The sequence below is a fragment of the Coenobita brevimanus genome, chromosome 100, assembly GCF_032717465.1.
Source record: "Coenobita brevimanus isolate Jiangsu-jjx chromosome 100, ASM3271746v2, whole genome shotgun sequence".
Taxonomy (NCBI): domain Eukaryota; kingdom Metazoa; phylum Arthropoda; class Malacostraca; order Decapoda; family Coenobitidae; genus Coenobita; species Coenobita brevimanus.
In genome coordinates this window covers 30,337,431-30,365,420 of record NC_137053.1, presented here as the reverse complement: position 1 = coordinate 30,365,420, position 27,990 = coordinate 30,337,431, and the positions used below count along the sequence as shown (strand labels likewise).

The following is a 27,990-nucleotide window of genomic DNA, read 5'->3' as shown; positions in this document are numbered from 1 at the left end:
AGGAGGGTAGAAAAGTTACAAGAGGATGGAAAAAAGAAGAATATAAGAGTGAAGTGGAGGAGTAATTGGGTAAGTATAGATTGGAGCAGATGGGGGATGTGGAAGGTGTGTGTAAGATATTCACGGAAGAAATCTGTGCAGCATGAGATATGGTGTGTGGAATGAAGAGAAGACAAAAGGATATGCAGGGAACAGCATGGGGGACTGAAGAGGTGAGAGAGGCAGTGGCACAAAAGAAGAAGGCATACATCAAATGGATGAGAAACACGGGTGTGGAAGAAGTTGAGAGACGGAAGAGAGAGTTATATGTAGAGAGGAAAAGAGAGGTGAAAAGATTAGTAAGAGAGAGTAAGAAGAGAGTGGATGGGGAATTTGGAAGGAATTTGAGTGTAAAGTGGAGGAACTGTAAGAAAATGTTCTGGAAATAGGTAAAGTGAGTTAGACACGGTACCAAAGAAGTTAGTTGGGGTGTGAAAGATAAAAATGGTAGGTTACTAGCGGAGAAGGAAGAAAAAGTGAGCAGATCGAGAGAAAACTTCAATGAATTGTTGAACATAGCGAATGAAAGTCTATCTATCTATCTATCTATTGCCAGACGCCTCAATCCCGTTTGGGGTGGCCACAAACAAATCGCCTCCAAGTCGCCCTGTCCCCCGCCATTTCACTGCCCTGCTCCCAACTCACACCCCCCTCTCTCATATACCTCTCCACCCCATCCCTCCATCTCATCCTCGGCCTCCCCCTCCCTCTTCCCCCCTCCACCTCACTCACATACACTCTCTTCGTCAGTCTTTCACCCTCCATCCTCTCCACATGGCCAAATCGCCTCAGTGTGTTCCTCCTAACGCTTCCTATCACATCCACATCCACACCACAACGCTCCTTTATATCCTCATTCGTCAGCCTGTCTCTCCACATGACTCCACAGGCTCCTCTTAAATGAATGAAAGTAATCCAAGTATAAGTGGCTGGGGAATGGCTGGGAGAAGGAGGGATGTGAGAAGAGAGGAAGAGATCAGTAGGACTGAAGTTGTGGAAGCAATGAAGAAAGTCAAAATGGGGAAAGCCCCAGGAATTGATGGAGTGTGTGGTGAAATGCTGAAGCATGGGGGAGAGATAGTAGTAGAGTGGATATGGAAGGTGTGCATATTGGCCTGGGAGGAACGTAGAGTCCCGGAGGATTGGAAATCAGGTATAATTCCCCTGTACAAAGGAAAAGGGGAAAAAAAATGTGTGTGGTATTCATAGGGGCATTTGCCTTCTTAGTGTGATAGGAAAAGTATATGGTAGGATACTTATTGACAGAGTTAAGGAAATAACAGAGGAGTTAGTTGGAGAAGAACAGGGAGGTTTTAGGAAGGGAAGAGGTTGTGCAGATCAGATATTCATTCTTAGATCCTCAGTGGAAAAGTTTCTAGAGAAGGGACAGAAGTTGGATGCAGCCTTCATGGATTTGGAGAAAGCATATGACAGGGTGGATAGACAAGGATTGTGGAAAGTATTAAGAATATATGGAGTAGATAGGACGTTGTTGAATGCCGTGAAGAGTATGTAGGAGGGTGCTGAGGCTGCAGTGCGTGTGGATGGTGAACTGAGCGAATTTTTCTATTTGAAGGTTGGATTGAAACAAGGATGTGTCATGTCTCCATGGTTGTTCAATCTGTATATGGATGGGGTAATAAAAGATATACAAGGTAGGGCAGTGGATGTTGGAGTGGCCCTAGTGAGAGAGGGCAGTGTTTGGAAACTCCCTGTACTGTTGTTTGCTGATGATACTGTGTTGTTAAATGAAGACGAAGGGGAGCTGCAAGGCTTGGTGGATGAGTTTGGGAGTGTGTATAAGAAATGGAATCTAAAGGTGAATGTAAGGAAGAATAAAGTTACGGTCTTTGAAAGAAGTGAAGTTAGTGAATGTACAGTGAGACTGGATGGGGAGGAAATGGAGAATATGAGTGCATTTAAGTACTTGGGTAGAGTGATGAGTAAGGATGGAAGTTTAGAGGGTGAAGTGCTTGAAAGGGTGCAGCAGGGATGAAAGGTTGCTGGCTCCTTGAAAGCAGTGATATGAAACAGGGACGTGAGCATGGAAGTGAAAAAGCTACTACACGACAGTACTGTTATACCAACTTTAACGTATGGAAATGATGCTTGGACGTTGTTGGAGGGACAGAAGTCAAGAGCGAGAGCAGTGGAAATGAGTTATTTGAGAGAAGCATGTGGAGTCACATGGAGAGATAGGCTGGCAAATGAGGAAGTGCAGGAACGATGTGGTGTGTATGTGGATGTGATAGGAAGTGGGGTGATGGGGAGGGCTAATAGGGGGCCCTGAGGGGTGTGGGGGAGAGTGTATGGGTGCTTCAGTACACTTGTACTGACCACAGCCAGACTTCAGGGAGTATCATACTGTAAAAAATTACTAAAAACAGTGTAATAATGTGTAAATAGTGTGTAAATAATAGTGAATAAATAAATAGACATAAATTTGTTACAAAATAAGTATCATGGAAAACATAAAATAAGCCAACCTTTATTGGTTACTTTCTTGTGTTTTTTTGTTATTTTAGTTGTAATATTGTGTTCATAAGGCATTGTGAATTACTGAGAGAATCGAACACACACTCAACACTTATTTTGGCGCGAGGTAATCATCCCTCTTCCCTCCACCAATACCGCCAACACACCACCGCGACCTTGAACGTGCTCAGCCCAGCCGCCACACACTGGCTCCCTCACACCACACCACCTCCAAATTGCCAACAGAGAATAAGTACGTGCTTTTTGTCATTGGTGACTGATTTGTAATGAAAAAGAAATATTTGGGGGAAAATTGATTTTCCTGAAAATAACCTGGTTCTGGAACATAGATAGGTCTACCCATGCCCGGTGCCTAGGGGTTAAGGTGGTTTGGCCATGTGGAGAGGATGGAGAGTGAGAGACTGATGAGGAGAGTGTATGTGAGCGAGGTGGAGGCCGAGAATGAGATGGAGGGATGGAGTTTTTTTTTTTTTTTATGTGACCGACTCTGGGCATAGGCTTCACAGTCTGCTTTCAAGGCCCAGTAGTCCTCCTACATACTGTACACCTCTACATGTCACCACTTCAGCGCTAACACCCACCGTCCATACTGAATACAAGCTAGGGCTGTCTCATACAGGACTGGTGTATTGGTATTAGCGGGGGTATTTTTACGACATGTCGGCGGGTCTTCTGGTAGATCAGTAAAGTCTGATATTTATGAAACTCAAATCCTTAAACTGTCCCCTGCCCCAGTGGGATTTGAACCCGGGTCCATTAGGACTGCAGGCCAACTCTGGAGAGGTATATGAGACAGGGAGATGTGAGCTGGGAGCAGGGCAGTGAAATGGCGGGGGACAAAGTGACATGGAGATGATTTGTTTGTGGCCACCCCTTACGGGATTATGGCATCTAGCAATAGATAGACAGATTAATCCTGCATCATCCTTAAACTTACTTAGGGTTTCATTCTCTCGGGACTTATCTTAGAAAGATCATATTACATCTCTTGTAAAATCTGCTTCCAAGAGATTAGGTGTGCTAAGCCGACTCCATGCCTTCTTTACCCCTGCACAGTTGTTGACTTTATACATGGGTTTTATTTGCCCCTGTGTAGAGTACAACTCTCATGTGTGGGGAGGCTCCCCAAATACAGCTCTTCTCAACAGGGTGGAGTCAAAGGATTTTCATCTCATTGACTCTCCTCCTCTTACTGGCTCCCTCCAACCTCTGTCTCTTTGCTGCACCGTTGCATCTTTATCTCTTTTCTATCGCTACTTTAATGGTTACTGCTCCTCTGAACTCTCTGCTTGCATCCCTCCACCTTTATGACAGGTGTGTAACACCTGTCTAGCAACAATCTCTCATCACTTTTCTGTCCAACTCTCTAATGCAAGAGTTAACTGTTACTTCCAGCCCTTCATTCATGTAACAGGTCAATTCTGGAACTGTCTCCCTCTGTCTATATTTCCTACTTCCTATGACCACCAGTCTTTCAAACGCAGTGTGTCCAGGCATCTCAAAATGAACGGATCTTGAGTTTGGCTCTCTTTTGTATTGTTTTTGCTTTTCGTGGAATGAACAGTTTGTGGGCTCCTGGCCCTTGGTTCCTTTTTCCTTGTATTATTCATTACACAGTATTTGATTGACCTGTGCAGCTGAGACGGATGGGGCGAGAAGGGTGTGTGTGACTTGAGGCTGTTGATTGGCCGCTGATGATGTAAATCGACAGCCCTTCTTATTTTAACACATATATACTGTACTTATATTTATAAACTGCTTGAAATATAAGCGGCCAATGTAAATATGGAATAATTTCCAAAGTTAAAGTGGTCAAAATTAGCATTAAATGTTTACTGATATCAAAGGGAATTTAAGTTGATTATAAAGTTTTATAAAACAATGAGTGACATATGAAGTCAAACTGTCCACCCACATTGTACAATGAAGTCTGCATGTTGCAATATAATATCCATTCATGGTATACACCTATGTCTGCATGTTGCACTATAATATCCAACCACGGTGTACACCTACATCCACATGATGCACTACGATACATACCTGCATTTACTTCAGCCAATCAGCAGCAGTGAATTAAACATACCCTTCTTGCCCCATACATCTCAGGTGCACAGGTCAATCAAACAGACTACAGTACTTTAACAGAAATTACTTAATGTGTACAAAAAACTCTCAATTATCCGCTGTAATTCAGCCAAGCCCTACGCCGGTTAAAGCAAAATGCCGGATGTTGCATATCCAGAGAAACATTCGACTTTGAGCTGGATATTATGATTCTATGTCTCGATCCTCTACCCTAAAAAGGTTACCATAAGTAAAAGTCGAAAACTAAGCATATAAGAACAACACAGTAATGATAAAATACAGTAACACAGTACTATACATAAAGTACTATTGTACAGCATGTACTCACCAAGTGTTGGGACTGATGGGGTGAAACAGCACTGGGGGTTCGCACTCGTAAACAACAGTATAGTACACAATACAACACAGGGGTAGTATAACAATCATAAAAGAGTGCTAGGACATGAGCACTGACAGGCCATTAGCTTTGCAATACAAGACTGTACAGTAGCTTTAACACAGGACGCCACAGAGCTAGCCAACGCATCACGGTTTTGTGACTGCTTTCTCAGAAGAGTGGAAGCGCACAGAAATGTATTGACTCTATGACATCCACAGGCAAGAATGAGCATGCAGGACTGCAGGGGTATTCTTGGTGGGCCAGACAAGCCACGACCACGATGGATTCTGATTGGCTGGCACGTAGTGAGTGTTTTCATTGGCTCCCGAGTTTCAGAATTTCCCCTGGTGCCGGTTGGCTACTGCTTACAAGCCAGTTGAGACCACTCAACGCTGGATATTGCATTGGACCACCGGTTACATCCTGTTCACCACCGGATGTTGCATAAAAATCGCCGGATACTGCTTTAATAGAGCCCAGAGCCGCGCCAGATATCACGTTGGGCCGGATATTGTGGTGATGGATAATTAAGAGTTTACTGTAATAATGACGTACTCTGCTAAAAATTAATGCTTGTTACCATATTAGATTTAAACTATGCGAATTATTCCTGACTGTCACTGATCCATAATTCTAAAATTTCAATTAATTCCATTTGAGGATTCCCTATTAATGAAGCTAAGGAATTACTTCCTACAATTTTGAATGGTACAGGTACTGTATTTTGGCATTTACTTATTGTTTTCTATTACAGTTTGACAAAACAGGTTTCATTTGTAAAGATATAAAGAAGAGTATGTGATTATCAATGACTGAAATCTTCTGGATATTCTGTCATCACTTCTTGGGGTGACAGTAAATCCCACATTTGCCTCATGGAAACTCCAATTCCTCTGCTTACCCTGTTGTACATCTGCCCAAGTGTCATTTTGCCAGTCCATCAAGCTCCTGCTCATATTCCTACAGTATATAACAATTCCTACCTGCCTGCTCCTCTCCTCTCTCTCTCTTTTTTTTTTTTTTTCCCCCTTGGCACACGTTTCACAGCCTGATTTCAAGGCCCAGTAGTCCTCCTACATATCATACACCTCTACATGTCACCACTTCAGCGCTAAAACCCAGTGTCCATATTGAATATATGCTACGGCTGTCTCATACAGGACTGGTGTATTGGTATTAGCAGGGGTATTTTTACAACATGTCAGTGGGTCTTCTGGTAGATCGGTAAAGTCTGCTTTACATGAAATTCAAATCCTTCAACTGTTCCCTGTCCCAGCAGGTCCGGTAGGACCGCAGGCCACCTCTCTACCGATTCAGCCACTGCCTCACCTATAACCCACCTGTGACCCCTAACAACCCAACTAAACTGCACCCTTCTGCTCTCCCTAAATTATTAATAATGACAACAATACACCACGTAAATATGTTCCTTAGAGAGCTGCTATGAGATGAGGTGGACAAAAAATGGAGGAACATGTTCAATAAGAATACTTTCAGAGGCAATGAGAATGAATGAAAATTAAAAGACTAGTGCTTACCATCAGCAGAGAGGGCAATAGATTCTTTAGCAGTGGTATTAGCAATGGCATCCCAGATTTTAAGCGTTGCATCCCAGGCAGTGGAGACAAGAAGGGTGCTTCCTGGCTCACGTGAGAACTGCACACTCACCACAGGACCACCATGGCCGCCCAGCACCTGGTCATCAAAAAATATTACATTTTAAGATACTGCATTCTGACAGTATGAAATGAGAATTTATCATAACTGTCACTCCTACTCTAATTCCCACTCAGGAAATGGGGTATGGTGGGATTCAGGATATGTGAGAGAGAGAGAGAGAGAGAGAGAGAGAGAGAGAGGTGGGGGGGGGGAACTAGCAGCAGTATAAAATGGCATACCAAGTGGAATGGGTCACATAACTATTCCGATGTGGGCAAATATGGCATTTTCCCACACCGCACGATGTGCAGTATCTGCCACAGCACAGGCCACATAGCTGCTTAAAGGCTCATTGGTGTTGTTTGGGTGGGCAATGGTGTGGGGTAATGATAATGATGTGGGTACTGATGTGGTCTACTCCACATTAAATGTTAGTTACAATACACTGTGTTTTAGTTGTTTATCATTGTTTGGCACATTTAAGGCCAGTCTGAGGTGACTGAGGCATGTAAGCCGGCTCACTTAAGAGGAATTATGATTGTTTTCTTTCAGGTGACAGTCTTGGAAAATTGAAAATTTCAATGAAAGTGCACATGGTTCTAGGGGTAAGGTGTGTGTTTTAAGGAGATATCTGAGACCTGATCTAGTCTACTTGGAGTCTTTTTGTGCTTATGATTCTTTTGGTGTGTGTGTGTGTGTGTGTGTGTGTGTTCTTACCTAATTGTATCTTTAAAGGAATGAGTCAAGCTCGTACTGTCCCGTGTCTTAAACCATATTTATCGTACATATCCTTAAATTTGTGAATTGTTTTGGCACACACTATTTCATTCGGTAGTGCATTCCATTGATCAATTGCTCTGTTTGGGAAACTGAATTTCCTTACGTCTTTATCACCTCTCTTCTTATGCAGTTTTTTGCAGTGTCCTCTTGCTGATGCTTCTCCATATGTTAAGTAATCATTTATGTCTATTTTCTCCTTCCCTGATATGCATTTATATAGCATTATCATGTCACCTCTTTTCCTTCTCTCCTGTAGTGTTGGTAGATTCAGTTTATTTAGTCTTTCTTCGTAGCTTAGGTCCCTTAAGCTTGGTATCCATCTTGTAGTGGCCCTTTGAACTTTTTCAATCTTGTCTATATGCTTTTTGAGATGAGGACTCCAGACTACTCATGCATATTCCAGGGTTGGTCTAATGAATGATGTTATTATCCTTCTTAGCATGTCTTCATAAATGTATGTGAATGCTATTCTCATATTTGCAAGCAGTGTATACATGTTCCGCACCTTCTCGCTGATGTGGTCAGCCGGAGATAGTTTGTTATTGATAATCACACCTAGGTCTTTCTCTCTTTCTGATGTGTATAGGGTTTTATTTCCTAACTTATAGTCCCAATCAGGTCTTTTTCCACTTTTACCAAACTTGAGTACATGACACTTGTCCACATTGAATTCCATTTGCCATGTACTACTCCATTCATGAAGTTTATTTAATTCTTCTTGTAGCTCTTTACAAGAGTCTGTGTTAGTAATTCTCCTTTGTATTTTTGCATCATCTGCAAACATATTCAGATAGCTCTCATTTCCAGTGTTACTGTTTATATCATTTATATACACTAAAAACATGATTGGTGCCAGCACTGAACCCTGTGGTACTCCACTAGTCACTTCTTTCCATGATGAGTAGTTTCCTCTTAGTACTGTCCTCATTTCTCTTTTTATGAGAAAGTCTTGCATCCAACAAAACAGTTTGCCTCGAATTCCTCCTTGACGGTACAGTTTCCATAAAAGTCTTTGGTGTGGTACTGTGTCAAAAGCTTTCTTGAAATCTAAATAGATACTGTCCACCCATCCTTCCCTTTCCTGTATTGTGTTTGTTACTCTGTCATAGTAGCTCAACAGATTAGTAACACATGATATTCCTTCTCTGAAACCAAACTGTCTTTCTGTTATCATACTGTGTTCTTCTAGATGATTTACCCAAGCTTTTCTTATAAGTTTTTCTAATACCTTGCTTACAACACTGGTCAGTGATAATGGTCGGTAGTTGAGTGGATTTTGTCTATTTCCTTTCTTGAATAAGGGGACAATATTTGCTTTTTTCCAAATATCAGGTAGTTTACCTTGATTCAAGGATTTCCTGAAAATTATAAATAATGGTTTACTTAACTCCTTTGCACATTCTCGTAATACCCAACATGAAATTTCATCAGGACCACTTGCTTTTCCTCTGTCTAATCTACTTAACTCCTCCTGTATTACTTTTTCTGCTATTTGTATATCTGGTAGTATGTGTGGACATGCATGTTCCACATAGTCCCTCTCAAAATTTTTTTCTTCTGTAAAAACTAATTGAAAATTCTTATTTACTGCTTCACAAATATCTTTCTCTTGTGTATAAGTGATTCCCTCGTCTGTAATGGATTGTATTATATCTTTTACTTTAGTTTTGCTTCTGATATAGCTGTAAAACAGCTTTGGTTGATCACTACTTTTATTTATTATATCCTCCACAAACTGTTTTTGGGCTTCCCTCCTTATTCTTGTATAGTCATTTCTTGCCTGTTTGTAATTATTATACGCCCTTTCACTATTGTGTCTTCTGTGTCTATTCCACAACAAATCTCTTCTTTCTTTTGATTTTTTACATTCTGTATTGAACCATTTCTGTATTTTCTTATCTGCTTCTTTGTGCTGTGGGATGTACTTCTGGACTCCTATTTCATAAAATTCACAAAATTTTTTATATACAGCATTTAAATCTTGTCCTCTAAGCTCATTTTCCCAATCAACTTCTAAGAAATACTTCTTTAGGTCTTGATAATTTTCCTTTTTATAGTTTAGGCTCTTTTTGTAACTATCATTGCTGATTACTATGTCATATGCTATCCTGAAGTTATAATTTAGTACTGCATGATCGCTTTTGCCGAGTGGAGGGTGATATATTAAACTGTTAATATCATTTTCTTGCCTTGTAAATATTAGATCTACCACTGAAGGTACATCAAGTCCTCTTTTTCTGGTGGTTTCCCTCACATGTTGCGTTAAGAAAAACTCTTGTACGAGATCCAGGAGCTTTTGGTCCCAACAGCTTTCTTGGCTATTTATATCTAGAGTATTCCAATTTATATTTGTATTGAAGTCCCCAGTTAGTATAATTCTTTCCGATTTCTCTTCCATTTTATGTAGTAATGATCTTACACTCTGAATTGTACTCTCTGCCAGGTCCTCATATTCGTCTCTTTCCCATGTGTTTGATCTGGGTGGTATGAACAAATTGGCTACAATTACTTTACCTTCAGATGTGTCGATTTCTACTGCAATCAGTTCTACTTGTGATGGTATATCTAGTTTTATTTCCTTGACTTTTAGATTTTTCTTAGTTAATATTATAATTCCTCCTCCTTTTTTTAAATATCTGTCTCTTCTCCATATATTGTATTCCTCTAAGTTTAGTATGTCATTTGATATCCTTGGTATTAATTTTGTTTCAGTTAGGCATATTATTTGTGGTTCATTTTCTCTGACATAATCATTCATCTCTAGTAATTTAGATACCATTCCATCCACATTTGAGTACATCAACTTTATCATCTTGTTTATATACTTGTCATGACATGGTTCTACGACCTTCCTCCTTTTTCTTCCATCCTGTTTGTGTAACACTTTCCTACCTGCAATCCTATTACTTTGTAAAAAAATTTCTTCTTCTCCTCTTCTGATCTTCCCTCATTTTTTGTTTTTGCTTCCTCCCTTTTCTCTTTCAGTAATTCCTGTTCCTCTTATGTTAGGCATCTTTTTATCCATACATTTTTGAACTCCTCTTTTTCCATAAGATTCTTTGCATTTTTTAGTATCTCCTCCACAGTGTTTACACTCTGGAAAGTTACCTTTAGGGGTCTTGTCTTGCTTTTCTCATATTTCCCTAACCTTTTGTGTTCCTCTATGTCTTTACTACAGATTTCCTCTGATACTTCTTTCAGTAAGCTCATTACATTTGCCATCTCCTTTTTGTCTCTTGTGATCTTGTTTTTAATTTCTTCCTCTTCTATACCAGTGATTACTATTGATTTGTTTATCTCTACTGAATCTCTGACTAACTTTGGATTGTTTTGGATTATTCTTTTCACCTCCTTTTTAATGCTTTTTTCCTCCACCCTTGTTTCTAAGTCTTTCTTTACTTCCACCATTTCAGCATACATGGTTTCTACATCATTATTGTAGCTTTGCACAGCTTCACTCACTTGTGTTATCTTCTCCTCAATATCACTGCTCTGGTCAATAAGACTGGTAACTTGCCTAATTGTCTCTGTGTCATTTTTGAACTCTTCCATAACACTCTCATGATTGACTACTGTACTTGCCATTTCACTCATTTTCTTCCTAAGTGTACTCAATTCCACTGTTAGTTCATTGATGGTGTGTGTGTGTGTGTGTGTGTGTGTGTGTGTGTGAAGGAATGTGGGAGGAAAAGAATGTGAACCACAATATAAGAGAGAGGACATCAGAAAAGAGCAAGCTTCCTTGCCATAAACAAGTAGTTCCTTACTGTGAATCAAAACTTCCAAAGTGCTTCTTATATTTAATAAATATCTGCATTTATGATTACTGTATCAAACTGATGAGGCACTAAGAGTAAGGGCAATTTGTCAATACTCTAAATCCTACCTAAGTTCACTCATGAGATGTTCAAAATGCTGAAAAGTGTGTGCAGCAACACAAGTTACTGATCAGACAAGGCTTCCATAATAGGTGATGAATTACAAAAAGCAGGATTATGAATAACTCCTTCATCAGGGGTGAAGACCAGCCAGTTAATAAAAAGGTAAAGGTGAAACCACCATTAATGAAAACAGTATTGTTTTGAGCATATCTTATAACTGTTGTCCAAAAGTATATATGGATGAGACTGGGAAGGGTCCTGCAAAAAAACTAACAGAGCATATGTCAGATGTGCATAGGCATTAATACTGTACTTCAAATTCCCTAATCCTGCATATAGATCAATGCCAACATCTGCCAAAAAGGTAGAGAATCTATGATTTTAAAGAAGGGATTACACAAAAATATGAGAAAAGCTTCAGGGACAGCACATATAAGTAAAAAGGAAGTCACTATCTATAGGCATGGTTTTATGTGCTGGCCAATCACTGCAGCAGCTGTGGTTTTGATCTCACAAAATGGAAGGGAAAGTGGTGGAATTAAGCATAGGGGGGAATGGGCTCCGGCCAGGAACAAATCACCAGGTCAGGTCAAAACAACAGATAAGGGCAGTAGACAAGACAAAGGTCCCAGGGATGTCTCGTGTATAAATATGGGTATACACTGGGTAACGATGAAATTGGTTAATTAAAAACCCATAGTTCGGCGGGGTATCATATCTCAGGGTCAATTTAACATGCAAAGTACAGGGATGCATCTTGGATTAACTCCTCAAATAGGGCCTCATCTTTGAATCCCTCAAAGCCACCAGAAACCCAAGATTTTGCACTATAATTGTCAGCAGAAACCAGCCTGGGTGCGTGCACACACACACACACACGAACGAACAGCAGGAGAGAGCAGACGTTCCAGCCATCGCTGCTAACCTTAAGTAGTTTCAGGAATTTTGTCTGTCCTGTCTCCTAATGTCTTGTTTTAAATTCAAAATAATGAAAGTTAATAGACTACCAAAAATATAAAGATTTATTGACTTGATTGTACATGAATGTTTGTAGTTTTTTTTTCGGTAACAGCTGTTTTGGTATTTAACCAACATCAAACATGGCCGAAAATATAAACAATGAGGGACTAGAATTTCAAGGATTTGATGCTAATACCAATGTCATGGACCTGGTTAAAACATTAATTATGAAGATTAGTGAAGAGCAGAGAAATTAGTTGGAGAAGAACAGGGAGGCTTTAGGAAGGGAAGAGGTTGTGTAGATCAGATATTCATTCTCAGATCTTTAGTGGAAAAGTTTCTAGAGAAGGGAAAGATGTTGTATGCGGCATTCATGGATTTGGAGAAAGCATATGACAGGGTGGATAGACAAGGATTGTGGAAAGTGTTAAGAATATATGGAGTAGATGGAAAGTTGTTGAATGCTGTGAAGAGTATGTACGATGGTGCGAAGGCTGCAGTGCGTGTGGATGGTGAACTGAGTGAATTTTTAACTTTGAAGGTTGGGTTGAAACAGGGATGTGTCATGTCTCCATGGTTGTTCAATCTGTACATGGATGGGATAATAAAAGAGGTACAAGGTAGGGTAGTGGATGTTGGAGTGGCCATGGTGAGAGAGGATAGTGTTTGGAAACTCCCTGTACTGTTGTTTGCAGATGATACTGTGTTGTTGAGTGAAGACGAAGGAGAGCTGCAAGGTTTGGTGGATGAGTTTGGGAGAGTGTGTAAGAAACGGACTCTAAAGGTGAATGTAGGGAAGAGTAAAGTGATGGTCTTTGAGAGAGGTGAAGTCAGTGAATGTACAGCGAGGTTGGATGGTGAGGAATTGGACAATGTGAGTACGTTTAAGTACTTGGGTAGTGTGATGAATAAGGATGGAGGTTTGGAGGGTGAAGTGCTTGAAAGGGTACAGCAGGGAAGAAAGGTTGCTGGTTCCTTGAAAGCAGTGATAAGAAACAGGGAAGTGAGCATGGAAGTGAAAAAGTTACTACATGACAGTATTGTGATACCAACTCTAACGTACGGAAGTGAAGCTTGGACGTTGTTGGAACGACACAAGTCAAGAGTGAGAGCAGTGGAAATGAGTTATTTAGGAGGAGCCTGTGGAGTCACATGGAGAGACAGGCTGATGAATGAGGATATAAAGGAGCGTTGTGGTGTTGATGTGGATGTGATAGGAAGCGTTATGAGGAACACACTGAGGTGGTTTGGCCATGTGGAGAGGATGGAGGGTGAAAGACTGACGAAGAGAGTGTATGTGAGTGAGGTGGAGGGGGAAAGAGGGAGGGGGAGGCTGAGGATGAGATGGAGGGATGGGGTGGAGAGGTATATGAGAGAGGGGGGTGCGAGCTGGGAGCAGGGGAGTGAAATGGCGGGGGACAGGGCGACTTGGAGGCGATTTGTTTGTGGCCACCCCAAACGGGATTGAGGCGTCTGGCAATAGATAGATAGATAGATAGTGAACTCGAAAAGAAAGTAGAGAATCTAGTGATAAAGGATGTGTCAGTAAATACGGAAACTACCATACAGAGTCTGATCCACTCCAATGAAACAGCCAATGAAGAGATTAGGAATTTGAAGTGGGAAAATGTTGAACCGAGGAGGAAACTAGAAGAGAGTACTAATAAAACGGAGAAGGTGAGTAATGTATTAGAAGAACATAAGGCAAAGTGGGCACAGGTAGAAGAAGAACAGAAAGAAGTGGTCAGCTTAAGAGAGATCATCCAGGAAGAAAGGGAAATGAACAAGAAAGAAATGGAAGAAAATGTAGTGAAAATACTGAAGAAAAAAGAGAAAATAGTGAGAGAAACTGTAGAAAGGAACAGATGTGTGGTAGTATTTGGAAACAGGGAAGAGGAAGAAAAGGTTAGGTTCGTAAGACTCGAGAGAGACACGAACCTGGTGAGAGGAATATTAGGCAAGATTGACCCCGAAGGAGACAAGTGGGTAAAAGAAATTGAGGAAGTAAGGAGGATAGGGCCTTACAAGAAAGGGGAAACAAGACCAATGAGAGTCAAGTTTACATCAGAAAGTGTAATAAATGAGATACTTAAAGTGACCTGGAAATTAAGCAAGAGGCAGGGATGGAAAATATTATAATAAGAAAAGATCTGAATGAAGAAGAAAGAGAAGTTTTAAAATCATTAAAGGAAGAAGTAAAGGAAAAAAATGATAAGAGGACAGAGGAAGAATGTAATCCTTTTTTTTTTGGAGAGTATTGGATATGAAAGTAAGGAAATGGTATTTAAGGAAATAGAAGTGAAGGAAACTAAGGGGGATGGTTGTGAAAGATCAGAAGTTGAGGAAGTGGTACGGACAGAGAGTAGGAGAGAAGAGGGTATTAATAATGTCAAAAATAATTTGAAGGTGATATATACTAATGTTGATGGTTTCATATCGACAAGGATCGAAATTAATGATTTCTTGAGAGAACATGAACCTGATGTCATGTGCTTTGTAGAGACCAAATTAAGAGAAGATATTGATGTTCATTTGGGAGATGGTAAATACAAACTGTGAAGAAAAGACAGAAAAGAAAAAAAGGGAGGAGGAGTGATGACAGCAGTGAAGAACAACATAAATGTAGATACTGTGGAAATGGGAGAAGGCAGGGCTGAAGTGATATATATGAAATTGGAAACTGGAGAGAATGTTAAGAGAGATATGGCGGTAGTGTATGTTCCCCCAAAGACGAGGGCATGGAAGGATGACGAATACCATGAGATGTTGTCAGATATGGCTGGCTACTTGCAAAAAATAATTGAGAAAAGCAATAATATAATTTTGGTGGGTGACTTTAATTGTAAAGAGGTGAACTGGGAGGAATGGTACTCGGGAGGCGGCGAGGATTCGTGGGGCACTATGTTATTAAATATAATAATGAATAATGTGATGACGCAATGGGTCAAAGAAGAGACACGGTTTCGAGGTGAGGATACACCAGCAAGGTTAGATTTACTGTTCACCAAAGAACCCGATATAAAAGAATCATTGGAATATCTCTGTCCTTTGGGAAAAAGTGATCACGTGGTCATTGAGTCCAGATGTTAATAGGAAACGTCGAGCCAAGAGACGAGCTTCATAGACAGGGAAGATGCAACTTTGGGAAAGCAAATTTTACAGGATTAAGAAACTTTTTTGAAAATGCGGATTGGAGAAAATTCAGAGAAACAAGAGAGACACAGAGGAAGTGGGATATCTTTCTAGACCTCTATAATTTGGGAGTGGAAAAATTTGTACCAAGAGTAAGAGGGAAAGAAAACAGGAAAAAGGAGTGGTTTAATAGAAGGTGTATGATGGCAAAAAAAGAGAGAGATAAGGCATGGAACAATTGGAGAAAGAGAGGTAATGACAGAACAAAAGAAGAATATAAAAGAACAAGAAATGAATACACAAGAATACGTAGAGAAGAAGAAAGGAATTTTGAAAAAGGTATAATTGACAAATGCAAGGATGAACCCAAACTGTTTTATAGATTTGTTAATGGCAAACTGAAACAAAAGGAAGGAATCACCAAACTGAAAGTAGAAGGAGAGGTCTTTAAGGATGCGGCAATGCAAGCAGAAATAATGAACAAACGTTTCCAGTCAGTTTTCACTAAAGAAAAGGAGCTTGTGGAAGGGAAGGGAGTGATTAGAAATGGTCCGGTGATGAAAGATATAAAAGTGGAGGTACAGGAAGTGTATAAATTACTGGAAACTCAAGATGTAAGGAAAGCCCCAGGACCTGATGGAATTTCTAATTGGGTACTGAAGGAATGCAGAGAACAACTGGCGGATAAAATTCACAGCTTAATTGTATGCTCACTGGAAGAGGGGAAAGTGCCAAAAGAATGGAAGAGGGTAAATGTGGTACCAATCTACAAGGGAGGAAACAGGGAAGAACCCCTGAATTATAGACCAGTGTCTCTAACCAGCATGGTCGCAAAATTGTGTGAGAGAATCCTGAAAGACAGATGGATAAAATATCTGGAAGAGATGAATATTTTGGCTGAATGTCAATTTGGATTCAAAAGTGGAAGGTCATGTGTTCCTAACTTGTTGAGCTTTTACTCAAGAGCGATTGATGTGGTACAGGAGAGAGATGGTTGGGTGGATTGTGTGTACTTAGACTTAGAGAAGGCCTTTGACAAGGTACCTCATAAGAGACTGATGTGGAAACTAGAATATATAGGAGGACTAAAGGGGAAACTTCTGGAATGGATGAGAGACTTTTTGAGAGACAGACAAATGAGGACAGTAATAAAGGAAAAGATGTCTGGGTGGAGGGAAGTAACAAGTGGAGTCCCTCAAGGCTCAGTGTTGGCGCCAGTAATGTTCCTGATTTACGTAAATGATATGGTAGATGGAATGAACAGTTATGCAAGTCTGTTTGCTGATGATGTAAAGATCTTGAGGAAGATAGAGGTTGAGGAGGATTGTAAAATACTGCAGGAGGATTTGGATAGGATACACAATTGGAGCCGGACGTGGGAAATGAAATTTAATGTAAAGAAATGTAAAATATTACAAATGGGTAAAAGTACCAGGAGACCATCACTGAATTATTTGTTGGGTAATGAATTAATCACAAAAAGGAGAGAAGAGAAAGATTTGGGAGTGCTGGTCCAAGATAGTTTGTCACCAGAAAAGCATATTAACAAGGTAGTTGGAGAGACTTATAAACTCTTGACTAACATAAGAGTAGCATTTCATTATATGGATGAGGAAATGATGAAAAAATTGATAGTGGCAATGATCCGCCCCAGGTTAGAATATGCAGCGGTAGTGTGGTCCCCACACAAAAAGAAAGATATAAACAAGATTGAGAGAATACAAAGAACAGCAACCAAGATGGTCCCTAGTCTGACAGACCTATCATACAGAGAGAGGCTGGAAAAACTGGATTTGCCTTCGTTAGAAGAAAGGAGAAAGAGGGGAGACATGATTGCGGTGTTCAGGACCATGGTGGGAGTAGATAAAATTGACAAAGAAGATTTGTTTGTATGGAATAAGAGAGCAACACGAGGACACGGAATGAAACTGAAAAAGTCAAGCTGCTTGATGGATATCAAGAAATATAGCTTTCCTTACAGAAGTATGGACTGGACTTATGGAATAGCCTGGACAAAGAGATCGTCCAGTCTAAAAACTTAAAAGAGTTTTAAGCTAAATTCGACTTATTGAGAAACAGCGACGGAAACCCACGAGCATAGTACATTCCGTGTATATCACAATTAGGTATATTAGGTAAATACTTATATATTTGGAACGACTTAGACAAAGAAGTGGTGCATGAGAAAAACATTCATGTGTGTAAAGGTAGACTTGATAAATGTGGATATGGAGACAAGACAACACGAGCATTGCTCAATTCCTGTATACTACAAATAGGTAAAGACAAATAGGTAAATACACACACACACACACACACACACACAAAGTACGATAAAGATAGGAATGCAGATTTTCATCAAACCAGTACTAATGAAAACCGCTATAACAAAGTGCGCGATAACCAAGGGATCACTGTATTACTTATATCATTAATAGGTACTTGAGTGGGATAACTTCATGTGGTGGCACTGATATGACTGCTGCCCAGTTACATAAATCCCTCTCAATTTCTTGTCTATACCCCTAAAGAAGGAAAACAGAATACATGGAGGAAAACTTCAGCCTACAGCCCACCAGGTTTGCATCCACAACAATCTGATCACTATGAAGATGATGATGAAGACCATTCGCCTAGAAAAAGCTACAACGTAAACAAACACGTAGGTGCCACTGTTAGTCAAAATGTGCAAGCCATGGTACGAGCTATTGATGATGGCAACGGTACAGGTGGTGGCAATTTTATAACATATCAGTGCATCTTATGGAACACCTGAGAGGATTATTTCATTAAAATTAAAATCCTTAAAACCATTTTCCATCACAATCTAATTTATTATGATGAACAGTAAAAACAGGCACAGAATGACCTTCTTGTGAACTGACCTCAAGGAGCTGACCAGTTTGCAATGACCACAGATATATGCTGTGAGAGTCCTGCCCACCTGCTGCCACCAGCTCACCACTGTTATCCACTGTCAGACATGAGAACTGGGCCTGCTGTGGTGAGGTTAGGGTTTTGAAGTTTCGATATCGAGTCAGGTCAAAAGCTCGCACAGTGCCTGTAAAAAAATATGCTAATATTACCATCCAGATCAGTACCAGCCTGTGTCAGTTTTCTGTTGGACAAAGGCCTCTACTGATACGCTCCACTCTAATTCATTAGTTGTTAGCTTATTCCTTCCCAGGTATTCTTCCTCTCATTCTGCTACTCCAGCTGTTCAACAGCTTTCCAGTTTCATCCATCCATTCATCATCCAGTCTTATCCTGCCCCATGAGGACCATAGGAGTCCAGGGCTAGGCAAGTTGGTCCTGGCATATAAGATGAGAATGACCAGTGTCACTCATCCCTGAGTGGAATTACGTGAGAAATAAACCCCAACCACCCCTTGGTTATGAACCTGCACCAGCTCAATCTGACTGGAGTGCCATAATTACCCACTAGACCATCAGGCACCATAATTTGGTTGTATGGTTACAACTCAATGTAGTAAATGGTTTCCTGGTGTACAGGAAAATATTTGGCTTGTCACTCAGTGTAGAGTTATCTGTAGACAAAAAGAAGAATAAAGAAAAGAAAGAAGAGGAAGGATGGAAAGAAGGAAGGAAAAGAGGAATAGGCAGACACCCAAGAGCAGCACTACATCAACTGAGTGGATAGTGAGCACCCCTACCTAACACAAAAATAATAATAATAATAATAATCTATCTATAGCCCAACGCCCTAATCCCGCAAAGGGTGGTCGCAGACAAAATGCCTCCAAGTCGCTCTGTCACCCACCATTTGACTACACTCCCTCCAACTCACCCCCCCCCTCCCTCATATACCTCTCAACTCCATCCCTCCACCTCATCCTCGGTCTACCCCTCCCTCCACCTCACCTACATACACCCTCTTAGTCAGTCTTTCACTCTTCATTCTCTCCACATGTCCAAACCACCTTGGTGTATTTCTCTTAATCTTCTCAACCACATCCACATCCACCCCACAACATTCCTTCACTTCATTCGTCAACCTGTCCCTCCATGTCACTCCACATGCTCCTCTCAAGTAACTCATTTCCACTGCTCTCACTCTTGACTTGTTCCCCTCTTGCAAGGTCCACGCCTCGCTTCCATACATCAGGGTAGGAATCACAATACTATCATGCAGTGACTTCTTAACTTCCATACTCACCTCCCTGTTTCTCATCACTGCTTTCAGTGAACCAACAACCTTCCTTCCCTGCTGTACCCTTTCACGTACTTCATCCCCCAAAGTTCCATCCTTACTCATCACGCTACCCAAGTACTTGAATGCACTCACATCTCCATAGCCTCACCATCCAACCTCACTGTACACTCCGTGACTTCATTCCTCTCAAACATCATAATTTTACTTTTGTTTACATTAACTTTCAGTTTCCTCCTCCTACACACTGTCCCAAATTCATTCACCAAACCTTGCAACTCCCATTCATCTTCACTCAACAATACTGTATCATCAGCAAACAGCAGCACCGGAATCTTCCAAATCTCACCCTCATTAATTAGAGCCACCCCCACATCCACTGCCCTACCTTGCACCTCCTTTACAACCCCATCCATGTATATATTAAACAGACATGGAGACATCGCACAATCCAGTTTCGGTCCCAAATTGAGATAAAAGAACTCACTCTGCTCACCATCCACTCGCACCGTTGTCCTAGCTCCCTCGTACATACTCTTCACAGCACTCAACAATTTCCCCTCCACTCCATATATTCTTAATACCACCCACATACCTTGCCTATCTATTCTGTCATAAGCTTTCTCCAAGTCCATGAAGGCAGCATACACTTTCTTTCCCTTGTCTAGATACTTCTCCACTAAACATCTCAGAACAAATATCTGATCTACACACCCTTCTCCCTTCCTAAATCCCCCTTGTTCTTCTCCAACTAGCTCCTCTGTCATATGCCTAACCCTATCAATGAGTATTCTACCACATATTTTACCAGTCACACTAAGAAGGCAAATACCCCTATGGTTACCACATACTTCTCTCTCCCCTTTTCCTTTGTATAAAGGAACAATTATACCTGATTTCCAGTCCTCTGGAACCCTTCCCTCTTCCCAAGTCAATCTACACAACTTACATTTCCACTCCACAACAATCTCACCCCCATACCTAAGCATTTCACCACACATTCCATCAATTCCTGGGGCCTTTCCCAAAATAATCTTCTTCATTGCTTCCACTACTTCCGCCCTACTGATCTCTTCCTCCCTCCTCTCATCTCTTCTTCTCTCAGCCATTCCCCAACAACTTATACTCGCACTGCTCTCACTCTCTACATTCAACAAATCCTCAAAGTGCTCCTTCTATCTCCTCAATTTCTCTCTCTTCTCCACCAACAATCTATTATTCCCATCTTTCACTCCCCTACTATTTCCCCTTTCACACTGCCTTACTTTCTTTACCTCCTTCCAAAACAATTTCTTACTCTCCCTCCATTTTACACTCAGATTCCTCCCAAACTCTTCATCCACTTTCTTCTTACTCTCCTTCACCAGTCCCTTAACCTCCCTTCTCCTGCTCACATATACCTCTCTCTTCTCTCTCTCATCTTCTCCCCTTCCTCTACTCGCTAACCATTCACTAAATGCCTTCTTCTTTTGATCCACAGGTCGTTTCACCTCATCATTCCACCATGCTGTCCCTTGCACACCCTTGCATCTCCTCCTCTCTCCACAAACCGCCTCACACGCTGCGCCTATCTCTTCCGTGAATATCTTACATACGTCTTCCACCCCTTCCATCTGCTCTAGCTCATACCTTCCCAATCTTTCTTCCACTATGCTCTTATACTCTGTCATTTTCTCACTATCTTGCAATTTCTCCACTCTTCTCAGAGATGTTTCCTCCTGTCTTCCCCTTCGTCTCCTCAACCACTTTCTTTGCAGCTTTACCTTGGCCATCACTAAGTGATGGTCCGAGACTCCATTCCCCCACCCTCTCCACACTCTTGCATCCAACACTTGTCTTCTCATTCGCTCATCCACACACACGTAGTCTATCATTGCCTTTCGTTCAACAAGTTCATCATCCATCCTCCTCATTACACTCCATGTGTACCGGTGGATCATCTTATGACGAAAGCAGGTGTTGGCTATTACCAACCCCTTACAAGCACAGATGTCCACCAAAGCACTACCATTCCCATCTACTTCAGCTGGCACACCCCACTGACCAACCACTCCATCCACTCATACATTCCCAACTTTGTCATTCATGTCTCCAATCAAAAGCACTCTCTCGCTCCTCTCAAACTTGTCCATACATGCTTCTACTCTCGCCCAAAACTCATCTTTCACTCTTGCCACTCGGTCCTCTGTCGGGGCATACACACATACAATCGCCCACGCTTGTATACCTACTTTCATCCTCACCCATACAATCCTTGCACCCACTGTTCCATACTCTCTTATATTATCCTTCCACTTCTTCCTTATCATCAGACATACTTCCTCTCTTGCCCTCTCATTCTCACTGACTCCCGCACATATACCTAAACCATATTCCCATTCTCTCACCCTTTCACCTTCCCATTTAGTTTCAGTCAATCCACATATATCCACTTTTGCATCCTCAAGCACCTGAACAACCTCTCTCTCTTTCACTTCATCATTCACTCCTCTCACATTCCATGTTCCCACCCTAAGAATGTCCTTTGTCTGTTCCTTAGTTGTCAACGGATGGTCCGTCCGGGTCCGAGGCGCTTTATTCGCTTTTTTAGTAAGTTCTTTTTACGGGGTGGGGCACTAACCCATCACCAACCCTTTTAGTCGCCTCGTACGACAAGCAGGTATGCTGAGGGAGTATTCTTGAAACCCCCCTACCCTCAGGGGGGTAATAATAATAATAATAATAATAATAACAGAGTTAGAGAAAGAACAGAGGAGTCAGTTGGAGAAGAACAGGGAGGCTTTAGGAAGGGAAGAGGTTGTGTAGATCACATATTCATTCTTAGATCTTTAGTGGAAAAATTTCTAGAGAAGGGAAAGAAGTTGTATGCGGCTTTCATGGATTTGGAGAAAGCATATGACAGGGTGGATAGACAAGGATTGTGGAAAGTAGTAAGAATATATGGAGTAGATGGGAAGTTGCTGAATGCTGTGAAGAGTATATATGATGGTGCTAAGGCTGCAGTGCGTGTGGATGGTGAACTGAGTGAATTTTTAACTTTGAAGGTTGGGTTGAAACAGGGATGTGTCATGTCTCCATGGTTGTTCAATCTGTACATGGATGGGGTAATAAAAGAGGTACAAGGTAGGGTAGTGGATGTTGGAGTGGCCATGGTGAGAAAGGGTAGTGGAAGCGTTAGGAGGAATATACTGAGGTGGTTTGGCCATGTGGAGAGGATGGAAGGTGAAAGACTGGCAAGGAGAGTGTATGTGAGTGAGGTGGAGGGGGGAAGAGGGAGGAGGGAAGAGGGAGGGGGAGGCCAAGGATGAGATGGAGGGATGGGGTGGAAAGGTATATGAGAGAGGGGGGGGTGAGCTGGGAGCGGGGCAGTGAAATGGCGGGGGACAGGGCGACGTGGAGGTTATTTGTTTGTGGCCACCCCGAACGGGATTGAGGCGTCTGGCAATAGATAGATAGACAGATAATAATCTATCTACTAGATGACCCGCCGACATGTCATAAAAGTACCCCCGCTAATACCAATACACCAGTCCTGTATGAGACAGCCCTAGCATGTATTCAATATGGACGGTGAGTGTTAGCGCCGAAGTGGTGACATGTGGAGGTGTAGGAGGACTACTGGGCCTTGGGATAGGCTACTGCCCCCGAGAGATAGGCCCTGAAGCCTTTGCCCAGAGTCGGACACATTATTTAAAAAAAAATTAAAAAAAAAAAAAATTTGGAAACTCCCTGTACTGTTGTTTGCAGATGATACTGTGTTGTTGAGTGAAGACGAAGGAAAGCTGCAAGGCTTGGTGGATGAGTTTGGGAGAGTTTGTAAGAAAAGGAATCTAAAGGTAAATGTAGGGAAGAGTAAAGTGATGGTCTTTGAGAGAGGTGAAGTCAGTGAATGTACAGCGAGGTTGGATGGTGAGGAATTGGAAAATGTGAGTATGTTTAAGTACTTGGGTAGTGTGATGAGTAAGGATGGAGGTTTGGAGGGTGAAGTACTTGAAAGAGTACAGCAGGGAAGAAAGGTTGCTGGTTCCTTGAAAGCAGTGATAAGAAGCAGGGAAGTGAGCATGAAAGTGAAAAAGTTACTACATGACAGTATTGTGATACCAACTCTAACGCATGGAAGTGAAGCTTGGACGTTGCTGGAAGGACAGAAGTCATGAGTGAGAGCAGTGGAAATGAGTTATTTAAGAGGAGCCTGTGGAGTCACATGGAGAGACAGACTGACGAATGACGATATAAAGGAGCGTTGTGGTGTGGATGTGGATGTGATAGGAAGCGTTAGGAGGAATATACTGAGGTGGTTTGGCCATGTGGAGAGGATGGAAGGTGAAAGACTGGCAAGGAGAGTGTATGTGAGTGAGGTGGAGGGGGGAAGAGGGAGGAGGGAAGAGGGAGGGGGAGGCCAAGGATGAGATGGAGGGATGGGGTGGAAAGGTATATGAGAGAGGGGGGGGTGAGCTGGGAGCGGGGCAGTGAAATGGCGGGGGACAGGGCGACGTGGAGGTTATTTGTTTGTGGCCACCCCGAACGGGATTGAGGCGTCTGGCAATAGATAGATAGACAGATAATAATCTATCTATCTATAGCCCGACGCCCTAATCCCGCAAAGGGTGGCCGCAGACAAAACGCCTCCAAGTCGCTCTGTCACCCACCATTTGACTACCCTCCCGCCAGCTCACCTCCCCCTCCCTCATATACCTCTCAACTCCATCCCTTCACCTCATCCTCGGTCTACCTCTCCCTCTCCCTCCCTCCACCTCACCTACATACACCCACTTAGTCAGTCTTTCATTCTCCATTCTCTTCACATGTCCAAACCACCTCAGTGTATTTCTCCTAATCTTCTCAACTACATCCACATCCACCACACAGCGTTCCTTCACTTCTTCATTCATCAACCTGTCCCTCCACGTCACTCCACATGCTCCTCTCAAGTAACTCATTTCCACTGCTCTCACTCTTGACTTGTTCCCCTCTTGCAAGGTCCATGCCTGGCTTCCATATGTCAGGGTAGGGATCACAATACTATCATGCAGTGACTTCTTAACTTCCATACTCACCTCCCTATTTCTCATCACTGCTTTCAGTGTACCAACAACCTTCCTTCCCTGCTGTAACCTTTCACGCGCTTCATCCCCCAAGGTTCCATCCTTACTCATCACACTACCCAAGTACTTGAATGCACTCACATTCTCCATATCCTCACCATCCAACCTCACTGCACACTCTGTGACTTCATTCCTCTCAAACACCATAACTTTACTTTTGTTTACATTAACTTTCAGCTTCCTCCTCCTACACACTGTCCCAAATTCATTCACCAAACCTTGCAACTCCCATTCATCTTCACTCAACAGTACTGTATCATCAGCAAACAGCATCACCGGAAGCTTCCAAATCTCACCCTCATTCATTAGAGCCATCCCAACATCCACTGCCCTACCCTGCACCTCCTTTACAACCCCATCCATGTATATATTAAACAGCCATGGAGACATCACACAACCCTGTTTCAGTCCCACATTGAGATCAAAGAACTCACTCAGATAATAATAATAATAATAATAATCTACTCTTCAGTTTCCAAAATGTGTCAGTCACTTCCAATAAAGAATTTACTACAGTCGTTCTATTTTATTAAGGCAGTTTGGGTGGGGCCTCCTAAGACCTCACACCTCTAGCTTTGTTGCCACATCGCCGCCACATACGTGCTTCTTTCTCTCTCTCTCTCTCTCATATTTATAAAAACTGCTTCTGTTTTTATTTTCTTTATTTTTTCTCTTGTTTTGAATTTTAATGGGCAAGCTTCCATGGTGGGAGACTGAGAGTATGACCCGCACACACAAGGGCATCTCATGTCACTCCACTTGACAACGTCGCAAAACCAACTCTGACAAATCTTACCGGATTTACACTATACTATAGTTTTTTTTTTTAATTACATCTATACAGAGTATTTAAAATTCATTTATAAGTAGTTACTACCTTAAAATAGGAAAGAATAGGAGAGAGTGGGAGAGAGAGGTGAGCAGGAGTAATTACAAGTGTGTGGCGGTGGTGATGTGACAACTGAGCTAGTGGTGTGAGGTCTTAGGAGACCCCACCCAAACTATCTATCTATCTATCTATAGCCCGACACCCTAATCCCGCAAAGGGTGGCCGCAGACAAAACGCCTCCAAGTCGCTCTGTCACCCACCATTTGACTACCCTCCCCCCAATTCACCCCCCCCCTCCCTCATATACCTCTCAACTCCATCCCTCCACCTCATCCTCGGTCTACCTTTCCCTCTCCCTCCCTCCACCTCACCTACATACACCCTCTTAGTCAGTCTTTCATTCTCCATTCTCTTCACATGTCCAAACCACCTCAGTGTATTTCTCCTAATCTTCTCAACTACATCCACATCCACCCCACAGCATTCCTTCACTTCTTCATTCGTCAACCTGTCCCTCCATGTCACTCCACATGCTCCTCTCAAGTAACTCACTTCCACTGCTCTCACTCTTGACTTGTTCCCCTCTTGCAAGGTCCATGCCTCGCTTCCATACGTCAGGGTAGGGATCACAATACTATCACGCAGTCACTTCTTAACTTCCATACTCACCTCCCTATTTCTCATCACTGCTTTCAGTGTACCAACGACCTTCATTCCCTGCTGTACCCTACCCAAACCGCCTTCATAAAATAGAACAACTGTAGTGCTCAAGACATTTCCAACACTTCTGACGTTCTAAATCACTGAGGTAGGTGGGGGTCCTTATCATCCACTCACTCAATGTAGTGCTGCTTTGGGTGTCTGCCCTTTCCTTTCTTCCTTCCTTTCTCTTCTGTCTTTCTTTCCTTCATTCTTTCCTCCTCCTCCTGCCTATGGGTGACTTTACACTCCCTCTTCTGTTTTTCTTTCCTTCACTCTTTCTGCTTCCTTCTGCCTATGGGTGGCTCTACACTGAGTGACAAGCCAAATGGCTTCCTGTACACCAGGAAACTATTTACTGTGCTGGGTGGTAACCATACAACCAAATTATAGCACCTGGTGGTTTAGTGAGTAATTAAGGCGCTCCAGTCGTACTGAGCCAGTGCAGGTTAATATCCAAGGGATGGTTGGGGTGTATTGTTCATGTAATGCCACTCTGGGATGAGTAAGGCTGCTCACTCTCATCTTAAATGTCAGGAACAACTTGCCTAGCCCTCGGCTCCTATGCTCCTCATGGGGCAACATATGATACGTAGGAGGAGGCCGTAGCACGGGCCGAACAGGGTAGTACTCCCGAGGGGAATGGGAATGCTGGTGATAGGGAGAGCTGGAGCTCCTGTTTCACTAGCTATCTAACCATCCCCCTTTGCTGACCTTTTCAGTGTGACAGTAACATGGAGAGTAGACCAGCATACTCTCCCAAACATTTCCTCTAACTGTCTATGCACTACACCACATGCACTTTACATTTCACACAATGTATCCCACTACGTTACAGGGGTTGGCGCCAGCAAGGGCATGCGGCCAGAAAACTTTGCCCCCGCTACCTAATGGCGGACTTCTGGGGGGAGGCGTGGCGGGGGTTCTGCCGGCATAGATCATGGGTCCAGGGCGAGATGGGGCTCGGGCCTGTGCTAGAGGGTACAGGGCATTGCGGTTCCCAGGCTGCCGCTTCCGCCCAATAGAGAGGGGCCCGAACGTGGGAGTAGCGTCCCGGGAGGCTGCCCTATCAGTGGGTGTATAATGGCGGGATAGTTGCAGTGCCAAGACGCGCTTGGAGGGTGTCCCTGCAGCTGTCCTGGCAGGGTGCCCCGAGGCCACTATCACAGCCACTGGTAAGCTGGTGGGCTAGGGGTCCCAGATCCATTGCCTGGACCTGGGATTGTGCGGTGAGTGGGACCTGTGCTGTGTCTGTCCCCATTTATTAATACTGAAGATGACAAAACAAAAAAGGTTTCAAAGCAAGCCTGAGGACAGTAAATCACCCATGGGGATGAGGGTGGGTTCATGGAATGTGGGAAGTTTGAGGGGAAGAGCAGGGGAAGTCGTTGAGGCATTCAGTAGGAGGTGGGTGGACGTGGCGTGTTTGCAGGAAGTCCGGTACAGGGGTGGATCAGCCAGAAAGATTGTTGGGAAGGACTGTTGCTATAAGTTGTTTTGGCAGGGGAGGACAGACGGATATGGAGGTGTTGGTGTGATGGTTGCGGAGAAATGGGTGGAATATGTTATGAATGTTTTGAGAGTAAGCGATAGGATATTGGTTGTGAAAATTCTGTTGGGAAGAAAGATAGCTGTGATTATATCGGCATATGCTCCACAGGCAGGATTGGATGAATCAGAGAAAGATAGATTTTGGGATGATTTAATACGTGTAGTGGGTGGTATGCGGGATGATGAGATAGTGATTTTGGGAGGGGACTTAAATGGTCATG

The 27,990-nt window shown here is 42.5% G+C and overlaps 1 protein-coding gene across 1 annotated transcript in view; it reads right to left on the bottom strand.

Annotated features, from left to right (window-relative positions):
- The window catches only part of LOC145414694 (periodic tryptophan protein 2 homolog), a 632,863-nt gene that overhangs the window by 252,570 nt on the left and 352,303 nt on the right, over nucleotides 1–27,990 (bottom strand). Inside the window, exons 11-12 of the mRNA XM_080284215.1 lie at nucleotides 18,300–18,475; nucleotides 6,541–6,697 (exon numbers count right to left, since the gene is read on the bottom strand). Of these exons, the coding sequence (XP_080140341.1) occupies nucleotides 6,541–6,697; nucleotides 18,300–18,475 (333 nt within the window). The remainder of the gene's footprint in view (nucleotides 1–6,540; nucleotides 6,698–18,299; nucleotides 18,476–27,990) is intronic.